This window comes from Ascoidea rubescens, assembly GCF_001661345.1.
Source record: "Ascoidea rubescens DSM 1968 unplaced genomic scaffold ASCRUscaffold_1, whole genome shotgun sequence".
Classification (NCBI taxonomy): Eukaryota; Fungi; Ascomycota; class Saccharomycetes; order Ascoideales; family Ascoideaceae; genus Ascoidea; species Ascoidea rubescens.
In genome coordinates this window covers 1,108,352-1,120,145 of record NW_017962913.1, presented here as the reverse complement: position 1 = coordinate 1,120,145, position 11,794 = coordinate 1,108,352, and the positions used below count along the sequence as shown (strand labels likewise).

Genomic DNA, 11,794 nt, shown 5'->3' with positions numbered 1-11,794 from the left:
AACAATTTCAATCCTCTTAGTTTTAACCTAAATAACCTTAACAATCTTACTAATCTCAATAATCTAAACAATTTCTCTAATTTAAATAATATCAACTTAAATAATATCAATTCTCTTCAAACTCAATCAATCTTAATCGACTCCTTTAATAACTCAGACCTAGATAATAATCATAACAACAACAACAACAACAACAACAACAACAACAATAATAATAATAATAATAATAATAATAATAATAATAATAATAATAATAATAATATTAATAATAATAATAATAATAATAATAACAACAACAACAACAACAACAATATCTCAGATTTTTCAACTCTTCTTAATAATTTCGATCTATCAAATATCAACAACTTTACTTCTCCAAATACTTCTTTAAACTTAAACTTATCCGACATTCAACCAAACAATCTATTCAACAACAATAAAATCATAAACAACCCCTTAAATCCAATAAACTCTTTAAATTCAATTCAACAAATCAGCGATCTAAACCAAATCAATCAACAAATCAACCAATTTAACCACTTAAACCAAATCAACTCAATCAACTCAATCAACCCAAATCAAAATGATCAAATCTCAAACTCATTGTCCCATTCACAGTCTCTGTCTCAACAATCTCCTTTAGATTTAGCCAATACTTCATCCAACTCAATCAACAACTCTCCCAACAAAGACAACAACAACAACAACAATTCAAATACCAACAATCCAAATAACAACATCAATGCCACTGCAAACTACATTGCAAACTCTTTGCCCTCAAATGACTTTGAATTTAACATGCTTCTTCAAATGAAGGCAAAAGAACTCTTACTCATACAACAAACTTACCAGCAATTGCAACAAAACAAACAACTAAAACAACTCAAAAATCTATATACTACTTCAAACTCTTCCCAATCTAATAACAATAACAATAATAATAATAACACTACAACCCCAAATCACACAACCACAACAAATACCGCCAATACCAACAACAACCCCTTGATAAATAGCCTTCTATATCAACAACAATTGCAACAATTATATCTTTTACAGCAACAACAAAATGCACAAGTCCAAGCCCAAGCTCAAGTTCAAGTCCAAGTCCAAGCCCAATCTCATTCTAATAACCAACAGAAAAACCTACTAAATGCCCACAACACACCAAATAATAGCTCCTCTTTCTCGGTTCATTCTACCCCCAATATCAATCCTTCCTCAATGTTTCCGACTCTAGCCAACCAACTACCAAACGATATTCTACCAGAAACACTTACTTCCCCAATCATAAATTATAATACTCATTCAAGACAAGTTAGCAATGTCTCTGCTATTATGAGTCCTGCTATTCAGACTAATATAAGCGATTTTTCTTCTCAAGAAAGCCCAACCCTAAATCATGTTTCCTTTAATAACCTCAATAGTTTCGAATCTTTAAACTATCCCTTTTATGAATCAAAAACTCAAAACTCAATGCTATCTGATCAGAGCATAAACATAAATACAAATTCAGATAATCTAAACTTCACCAATACTCTTGATCCAATCACTGATGAACAAATATTGGAAATCGAAAAACAATTCGATCAATTAACTGAAACCCAATTAAATCAGTTAAATCAAAAAGATATTGACGACTTAAATTTCTTGGAAAATAAAAATTCGAGCAATTCTTCTCAAGATATTGATCAATATTTGTCATTTGATGATTGTATTGATTTTAGCAGCGCTAACAACACTCCCAATTCTTGTGAATCTAATGACTGCGACAATAATTTAAATAACAACATCAACCAATTTTTCAATGAGTCCATAATCGATTTTGATTTACCAGATAATAATCAAAGCTCTCCATTTTCAAACGAGAAAAAAAAAATCATTCAAAGCTCTCCACATGATAATATTAAATCTGATAAATTCAATTCAGATCTCAATAAAGATAATTTGAATTATCATCTCAATACTCCTAAACATAAAAAAATGGATTTAAATATAGCAAATTTCTCTCAAAATACTTCACTTCCACACCCTAATATTAAGCAATTAAACCAATCAAACTATAATAATAATGATGATTCTTTTATCGATGATGGCGATACCACAATTATCATGAATACTCTGATGATGGATTGTGAAAAACCTAATTTTTCATCTATGGAAAGTTTCACTAATCAGAATAACATACTAGGTAATACATCATCGCCCTTATTACCATCACCTTTAACTTTAAAGTCGAATGTTGAGATTAATAATTATAAAAATGGCAATGATCCTGATAATATTAGAAAACAAAACAACATTAGGGGGGTTAATGATGATGAGGATAATGATCACTTTGAATTGCCAAAAATGAAACCAATTAGACATTTAAAAGAACTTTCTTCAATTCCAAAATTAAGTCCACCAGCAATATTAGATAGTGGTTCAAAAATATCTAAATATGGATCAAGTTACAAAAAAATTCCAAGTCTTAATGAAAAATTAACTTTTATTGACGAAACGAGTGTTTTGAATGGCACAAATGAGTGTTTAAGCCCTGGTTTACATTCACCACTTCAAAATAGAAACAGATCAAGAAGTAGATCAAAGTCTCCAATGAGAAGACCATTTCATCAAAGAACAAGATCGACATCGCCAGTTAAACATAATCTTAGCTCACAATTTCTTTCTAACTTGAAGTATAATAATGATTTGGGGAACATTTCATTACCATACCAAACTCCCCCATCGTCACCAACAAAAGCTATGAGTAATTTAACATTAACTTCGCCAATTGGGCAAATAGTTTCACTATCATCATCAAGTTCCTTAGCAGCTTCTCCAATTCATGATGGAAGTGGAACACCAGGATTTTTCTTGAAGCCATCACTCACTAGAAAGAGAATAGCAACTTCACCAAGATCAAAGACTGGCTGTTGGACTTGCAGAATTAGACATAAAAAATGCGATGAGACCCGACCAGTTTGTAAAAATTGCTCCAAAATCAATATTAAATGCGATCAATATTACGATCCTAAGCCGATTTATATGGCAGATGAGGAAGAAAAGAAGAAAAAACTACGCGAGATATCGTTAATGTGGAAGTCTAGGTACAAATCAAAGAAAAGTAACACTGGAATTGAAAGCTCAAAAGCAAGCCCTATGGCAAATAATAATCAATCACAATCCCAGCTATTATCGCAGCCATTATCCCAATCACATATCTTAAATACCAAGGGCAGTAATAATAACAATAATATTTTGTCCTCAAGCCAAAATGAGAGAAGAGAAAGTATTATTGATATCAGTCTGGGCAGTTCGAGCGATAATGACAATATTTGCAACACCAGTCCCACAGCAAGTGAAAACAGTCATACAGCTTCAGAAGAAAAAAATAATGCTCAAACTCTAAACACAAAAGAAAACGGCTCGAAACTTGAAAAGAGCAATTGAGTTTGAATCTAATGGGATCTTTTTGTTAGCTTGCTGAGATTAATTTTTGAATTTTGATAGAGATGTTTTTTTATAATATCAGCTATACTTAGGATGGAATGTAATGTTTTTTTTATTTTTATTATTTTTTTTTGATTTCAATTAAATTATTTTTTGTTTGTTCAATTCTTTTACCTCTTATTACATTAGAACAATCAACTTATTTTATATTAAGCAATTTCACTTTCTCGTCTACCTTCTTGTCTACCTCCTTGTCTACTTTTTTGAGATTTTTTTAATTTGATTTATTGTACTATTTAAAATTATGTTTTCTTTGAGTATATTATTATTTTCTTTATTGTCTTTTAATACATTAATATAAATTTCTTTAGTTGCAAAGATTGCTTTTACCGTTTTGTGTTTTTGTATCTCGGCAAATTCCCGATTTGGACATGTGAGCTCTGTCGGCTACAGCTGTTTTGGAAATTACTACTTTGGGATGTAAGCGATATTGGTGCATGTGTAATTATATGCACGTGATCATAACGCAGAAATTGCATATATCCGTTAATTGTGCATGATTGTGCCTATGCCAGAAACTTTATTTGTGCTTCTGATGTGGAAAAGACGAAATATCCAATTGGGGTTAGGTTTGATATCGAAACAGCAACTTTCCAAAATGCTGTTAATATTCGTTGTTCACGTTTAATTTTCTAATACACAGATATGGGATTGTTGCTCTGAGCTTTGTTCAATTAACTTTCTCCAGTTTGTATATAAGGCTTCCTTGATCCTGTGTTTTAGTTCTTGTTGCTCCTTATTCTCTGGTTTTTTCGGCAGTATCTTCTAAATCTTCGACTTTATCCTCAATTCATTCCAATAAATCTCTTCTATTCTGATTTAACATGTCTTCAAAATCATCTGTCTTAGTTACCGGTGGTTCCGGTTTTGTTGCTTTACATGTTATTGACACATTATTATCAAAAGGTTACACTGTTGTTGCCACTTTTAGATCCAAAGAAAAAGCTGATCCAGTTTTAGCTGGTTTCAACAAGAAATACTCTGACTCAATAAAGGGCAGACTATCATATGTAATTGTTAAGGACATTACTCACAAAGAAGAATTTGATCAAGTTTTCAAGGCTGACAAATCCATCAAATATGTAATTCACACAGCTGCTAACTTTTCTTTTGGTTTTAATAAACCATTGGAAGAAGTTTACTTGAATCCTGCTCGTGATGGTGCCTTGAATGTATTGAACAGTATTGTGGAATACGCTCCACAAGTCACTAATGTTGTTGTAACTTCTTCTTTTGCTGCAATCTTAAACGGTGACAAGCTTGGTGACAAATCTTTTGTCCACACTGAAGAAACCTGGAATCCATTAAATTGGGATGATCCTTCAAATAATAATGAAAATTCAGCTTATGTTATCTCAAAAAAGGTTGCTGAAAAGGCTTCGTGGGATTTCGTCAAGGAAAAGAAACCAAACTTTCAATTGACCTCAGTTAATCCTCCCTTTATCTTTGGTCCCCAATTATTTGAGGATTCATTAAAAAATGAAACTCTAAATACTTCTGCTGAAGTTATCAACAAATTGTTGAAAACGACTCCAAAGGATGATGAAACAGATCCAGAACAATTTAGCAAAAGATTTCTACTTGCCGTTGATGTTAGAGATGTTGCTTTATTCCACGTTTTGCCATTGGAAAACTCCAAGTTAGAAGGTAAAAGAGAGTTTATCGCTGAATCAAAATTTAGTGATCAAAAATTATTAAATTTAATCAATGAAAACTTTCCAGCTTTAAATGGAAAAATTGCAAAGGGTATTCCATCAAATATTGATAAACTCGACAAAAATAATGTATATTATGATTCTAGCAAAACTTTGGAATTATCTGGTGTAAAATTAATTCCTCTAAAGAAAACTATTGTTGATAGCGTTAATCAAATTTTAGATTATAAAAAAAAACATTCCACTTCATAAGAGCCACAACCAATTGCTGTTTTCCTTAAGTCGAGAAAATATCAAATAATTATTTTTTAGTTTTATAGTAGTATTTATAGGTTTTAATACAAAAATCTTGAAAAAAAATAAATATTAAACATATTTTTAAAGAATACATTAGCGAATGTTTAAAACAAATTAAAAATAATTGTAAGTAATCACTTAAAAAAGTGTTTTTTTTAGATAAATTAAGAAAAACTTAGACAAAAAAAAATATAAATTAAAAGTTAAAAAAGTTAAAGTTAAAAAAATTATAATATAAAAAACCAATTACCTAATTCCATTCTGCCACTTGATGTTTAACCTTCAATATTGTTTCTCCCATATAATGATCGTCGATATGATCTACATTATCTAATACATTGATATCATTATTATCGAATTCACTGTCCTTGTAATCAACAACATAGATCAAATCCTTATCAAATCCAATCCACGGACCTTCTAACTTGTCCGTTAAATAAGGATAATTGTATTGTTGAAATTCATCTCTTTCTTCATCAAGAGTACTCTTCTTTTTATGCAATGAATTTTGAACAAAATTCGTTAAATCCGAAGTACTTAATGATTGTTCAGAGTCTGTATGGTGAATGTTTGGATTATCATAATAACGGCTGGAAATTGTGTTCACAGGAGTTGATGTCGCACTTGAATAATTATTATTATTTTCATCGACTCCATCAAAATTATTGTTATCAGGTCTAGATTTAATAGCTCTTAAAGCAATATAGTTTGATAGAGGAAAATAATCCTTTTCAAATCGATAATATGCCATTAATGTTGATGCAATTAATGGGATTTGCAATGCTGCCAAAATATAGGCATTTTCTAAGGCCAATGTACCAGCCATTGTTAGCTCAAAAATAACTAAACCAATGCAAATCCTTCTGAAAATCATCGACCAAGCTTGACCAGTCGAGTGTTGTGGGTGAACCATGGAATACATTAATTGATATTTATAAACATAAAAGCCCAAAATAAAATAGGCTAAACCAGCTGTAACAATTTTTGTAGAGAAAATGGAATAGATGACAATTATAATAAAAATTAAAATGGGTTGGGGTAATATTAAGCCAAAATCAAAAACCGATGGTATGTAATAAATGGACCTATAATCTCTTGGAGTTTTGCAATAAAAAAGTTTTGAAATTGACATTAAAAATACATCACCAATTTGTAATAATTTAAAAGGAAACATACCAATACCTTGCAATAAAATTAAATCGACATAAAATAGAGATAATGATTTGACAGAATTAGCTAATAAATAAGCAATTTTTGTTGTATCACTTAGTAAGGACCAGTAGTTACTTGCAACACCCGCAAAGGTGAAAACAAAAAACAAATTAAAAAAAATATAGTAAAAGTTTTTTGAAACTGAGGAGAGCTCAATTTTTGTGTTTGATATAAAACCTTGTTTTGTAGATAGGTATAAATAGAAATAAGGAACCAAGACATTTAATAAAGTAAATAATGCTGGAGGTAAGATACCAGTAACGATGGTGGTTGCCCATTTTGATTTTTCAATCAAATGTCCTAAAAGTGGCCAAAATTTTGTAATTGTTTTCAAATTTAATAAAGCAGCGATTGAAGAGACAGGGAAAACCAAAGTGAAAGAGGTTATTACCATAATAAAAGTAATAGAATAGTCTTGAATAATTCTTCGTAAATAAGTTTTTGAAAAGTTTTCCCAGATGATATCATTTGGAGAAGGAGCTAATTTTGCAATCAATTGACCAACTTTTGGATCTAAAACTGCTTGAGCAGCCATTTGGGCTGATGCTACAGTGTCCATTGTTATAAATGCTGAATTTGTGGGTTTAAAATCATCTAAATTAGTTCTCATTTTGATAATTTCGCTATCAATTTTTTTCAATTGAATGGCATAATAATTAATGGCATCAACTTTTTTTCCAAACAAGCCTAGAAAACCAAGTCTTATAGTTGGTCTTTTCATATTTCTTTTTCTTAAATTGTTTACATCATTTATTTTTTTATGATTATTGTCATCATCTGTTTGGATTATTAGGGCGTCGCTATCATTGCCGAGACTAGTAATATTAGTAGTGTTTGGGATATTATTTTTATTATGGGTTGAATTAAAATAAATAATTGAGCTTGAAGAGCTATTTAATTCTTGAAAATTGTTTGGATGTTGTGAAGGTGACAAAAATTGATTTTCCAAATCATTAGTTTTAGTTTTATTTTTAATTTTGATTGGATTTTTTTTTCTTTTATTGTTGATATCACCATTAGCAATGCTGTTGGAATTATTGTTATTAATAGCATGATCATGATCATTATCGTGGTCGCTATCGTTGGTTTCATTGATACTAATTTGAGACGCTGAGTGTAATTGCAATTTGGAAATAACATCTGGATAAAATTTGGGAGTGACAGAAGGGTTTTTATATTTGTAAACTGATATATTCAAGCCCAAGTATTTTGAGTAGTATACTTCTAGAGTTCTTATGAGTTGGTTTCTTTCATCAAATAGTCTTTTCAATTCATTCCAATTGTAGACTATTGAGATGTTATTGACTTTGCCAATACCAAGTTTTTCAATATGATTTTTCAACAAGTTTTTATTGTTGACTAAATTCTTTGGTATGCCATTAATTAGAATGGTTTTATCGGTGATTGAATTTTGAGAACCAAGATATTTCTGACGAATTGTTACGACTTTTTTGGTTTGATCAAATAAAAAATAATAAACTAGTATAGTGAAGATATAACTGAAGACTGCATACATCCAGAGATAGGGAGAAAAATTATTTGGATCATCTGGGTCGTCTGGGTCGTCTGGATCCTCAGGTTTGTGAGGTTGGTTATCATCACCATCGCCAGTGGTTGACCAAGTAATGTCATCACGATCATAGTTGCCGGTGTAGTAGAGTCTGATAGGACTTATAATACAAATAGCTAGCACAGAGAAAGTAGTAAAAATCTTAATTGCCATTTTGAAGAAGCCCAAAAAGACAAAGGCATCCAAACCAGCATAAGCGAGGATATCTTCATCTTGTATCTGGTACAATATTTTGATCCAGCCAAAGAGGTTTTTAGGCAAGGGTTTGATATCGTTTCTCCTTAGAGTTCGAACAGCATACAATTGAGGCCATCTTGATCTTAAATTGCAGAAAATGAGGAAAGTTGTTAGCCCAAGAAAGATAGAAAGAATGAGCTGTGTTTTGAAAACAGTTTGGGGTCTCTTTCTGGGATCTAGCCCAGGAATAAAAGGGTCGTCGTCGTCCATATAAGCCAAGATGAAGTATAGCAGCCTGTTGTAGAGTGGAGGCAGGCAGCAGTTGTATCGTAGACGCCAGCTGGAGAGAGTAGAGTGTTAGCAAACACAACTTATCAAGAGATCATATCAAGAGATGATCTAAAGCCAAACAGAGCAAAATCCAAACAGAGGTTGTTTGTGTTCGGCGACGTCCGGCTCGAAGTCGGTGACGTAATTACGATGCGCGTCGGCAGCCGCATGTTCACTCGTGTTCGGGATGTTCTCATATCGCTTTTTTCAGCCAAATTAGCCAATTTTACACAGCTGGAAGTTATTCGGTTATTCGATTCTCTGAGTACTTTCTAGCTCTGGCATTAGTAATCTAGGCCAGTAGTTTATGGCAATCTAAAACAATACTTTTATTATTGCAGCACAAAGGTTACGGAAACAAAATCACATCTAGCACAATTTTGCAGAGAACAAATCAGTAAATATAAAGAAATACGAGAGAAACAGAGAAAAAAGAGAAAAAAGAGAAATCAAGCAAAATCTCTGTGAAAGTAAAGGAGCCTTAGGGAAAATCATGTCAAGTAACTGAATATCTTTATCGATATTTTTGGAATTGATTCTAAAATAAATAAGTAAGAAAAACACAAAAAGAACAAAAAATCAAGCAATATTTTCTTTAGACTTATTTAAAGAGTTATCCTTTGTATCAACTTCTTCGACAGAAGGAGTAGTTTCATCAGGAACCAAATCGTCGTAGTAGATACCAAGTTTTTCGTCTCTGTGGGTAAAGTAAGCAGCAATGAGAGTAGTAATAATACCTAGAGAACAAAGAACTGACGTGTAAGTGAAACCAGCAAAGTACTGTGGTTTGTATTTTGTATTCCAAACGATTTGTGGGACCCATGAATTGGTAAGGTAAGCCAATGTATTTGTGCAAACAACAACAAAATTTCTTTTCATATCATCATATCTCAACAATCTATTAACCCATGAGAAGATTTGAGGTTGACCCCATGAAGTAGGAACACCAACCAAGAAATAACAGAACCAGTGCAATCCAATTGGAATATCCCAATGAGCCAATAAAGCGCAACCAACCAATAAGGATACAAAAAATGCTTCTATAAAGAAAACATTGAGTCTATTCTTGAAATAATCAGACACATAAGCAATACAAATGGTGAAACCCATACCAGTACCGTATAAGGCAGTAGGATAGATATTATATTTTGATGGGGGTAATCCCAAATCGTATTTCATCCAGGTAGTAAATGTTGGTTGACCGATTGCAGCACAACTGTTGTTATAAAACAAGAATAAGACTGGAAAAACCCAGATATGCCAGGTATTGAAAAAGGATTTTATTTTTTTCCAGGTATACTTTTGTCTAGTGTTTAATTGGGCTCCAATTCTTCTTCTTCTTTCTTTGGCGATTAATTTATCCTTTTCAGAGAAATACATGGCAGTTGTAGTAGATGGGGTATTTGGATCAACCATCATTGTGTAGAAAGCAATGGGAAAAGAAATAATGGCATCCACAATGAATAACCATTGAAAAGCTTCGTATTTCTTGTATTTTTTAGCGACACCAGTTAAAACAGCTTGTTGTAAAGGACCCGAGACCATTGAAGCAGCAACACCGGAAAGTGCAAACAATGAAGATCTTTTACTTAATTCTGATGGTGAATACCATGAACCGATAAGATATTCCATACCTGGGAAGAAACCAGCTTCAGTGAGACCTAGGAAAAAACGAGCAGCATACATCTGTGGTAGGTTTTTACAAGTAGCTTGGACGATAGTAATAAGAGCCCAAATGAATTCTAAACCACCCAAGTAATATCTAGCCGAGATTCTATGCAAAATTAGATTTGAAGGAATTTGACCAATAATATAACCAGCAGTCCAAAGCGATAGCATGACATTATATTGGTTGTTGTTCATGTTGTAGTATTCATTCATACCATTAACGTAAGCAGTTGCAATGTTGTTTTGGTTTAAATTTTTAATGAAATAACCCAACATGGCCGAACTTAATAGAAAGAAATCCAATTTGAATAAAAACAATCTTTCAGAAGGATGTTTATCAGCAGAATCCCACAAGAAGATTTTAGTTTTGAACCACCAGTGTTGACGTCTTGCAATTTCTTCAGCGGTTAGGTCGACAGATAAGTCAATAAAAGCTCTTGAATCATCGATGAAATTTGATTTTTTTTTTTCCAATTGGTCGTTTCCGTTGATGGAACTGACTTGCTGAACAGCTTGGTCTTTTTTGAATTTGTTTTTGATGAAGTCCAACACCATCTTTGAAATTTAATGAAAATTAAGGGTTTTCTTTTTCTTTTTATTGTGAAGATTAGAAAACCAGAGATAATGAGGGAAAATGATAAAGAAGAGAAAAAAAAGTAAGAGGAATAATTGAAAAGGCAGAGAAAATGCATTTGTTTTATATCATTTGAGCGATAATAAAATTATTTCTTTCTTTAAAGAATATCTTAATGAAAAGAAAAAAATAAAAAAAAGAGCTAGGGAATTGATCAAGGGGAAAAAAAACAACCCAACTGATTATTTATTAAAAAGCTCAAAAATTGAAAATTTGATGAAAATGAAACAAAAGTAATAATCAAAAGATTGTTGGCCGTTGTCGTTGTATTTTTTTTATTATTATTTTTTTCTGCAAAAACGTTATATTATTGGCGAGCCAAGTGAATAACCAACCAAAAGAAAAATATGATTAGAGATAGGTAAATAACATAAGATACTAAAGCATTAGCATAAATCACATTAATGTATGCAAAAATTGAGCAAAGTATTGTTTGTAAAATTAAGCATTAATAGAGTTTGGTGATAGCCAAATTAACACATAGAAGAATATGACAAAATAAGACGTCTTAAGAAAAACAGGCATATTTTAAGACATTTGGTATCTTCAAGATTTTGATTTAACCATTTAATAGATAGAATAAGCCTGAAAACTGTGAAACTGTGGATTTGAATCAAGCAAATTTTAAAACTATGGAAATTCCTGTTAGAATCCCAGGCTTCTTTAGACCATTCATGGGGGAAAGAACCCTTAGCACAAGAAAAAATAAGATTATTAAGCAGGCTAAGCTAATCAAAATCAAACCAAATCTAGGTA

General features: G+C 31.7%; 4 protein-coding genes across 4 annotated transcripts; 2 read left to right on the top strand and 2 right to left on the bottom strand.

Annotated features, from left to right (window-relative positions):
* Positions 1-798: 798 nt before the first annotated feature.
* ASCRUDRAFT_67767 (Zn(II)2Cys6 transcription factor domain-containing protein) lies at positions 799-3,435 on the top strand (the record flags this gene model as incomplete). The annotated part of the gene is made up of 1 exon (XM_020191426.1): positions 799-3,435. One exon carries the CDS (start codon positions 799-801, stop codon positions 3,433-3,435), a length of 2,637 nt encoding a protein of 878 aa, XP_020049997.1.
* A 669-nt stretch (positions 3,436-4,104) lies between these two features.
* Positions 4,105-5,468, top strand: ASCRUDRAFT_73496 (NAD(P)-binding protein). Its single transcript, XM_020192314.1, has one exon. It carries the CDS (start codon positions 4,320-4,322, stop codon positions 5,400-5,402), a length of 1,083 nt encoding a protein of 360 aa, XP_020049996.1. The 5' UTR covers positions 4,105-4,319; the 3' UTR covers positions 5,403-5,468.
* Positions 5,469-5,693: 225 nt separating this feature from the next.
* Positions 5,694-8,714, bottom strand: ASCRUDRAFT_73495 (DUF221-domain-containing protein). Its single transcript, XM_020192313.1, has one exon. The coding sequence runs from the start codon at positions 8,674-8,676 to the stop codon at positions 5,698-5,700; it is 2,979 nt and encodes a 992-aa protein (XP_020049995.1). The 5' UTR covers positions 8,677-8,714; the 3' UTR covers positions 5,694-5,697.
* Positions 8,715-9,315: 601 nt separating this feature from the next.
* ASCRUDRAFT_30674 (MFS general substrate transporter) lies at positions 9,316-10,959 on the bottom strand (the record flags this gene model as incomplete). The annotated part of the gene is made up of 1 exon (XM_020190204.1): positions 9,316-10,959. One exon carries the CDS (start codon positions 10,957-10,959, stop codon positions 9,316-9,318), a length of 1,644 nt encoding a protein of 547 aa, XP_020049994.1.
* Positions 10,960-11,794: the final 835 nt, after the last annotated feature.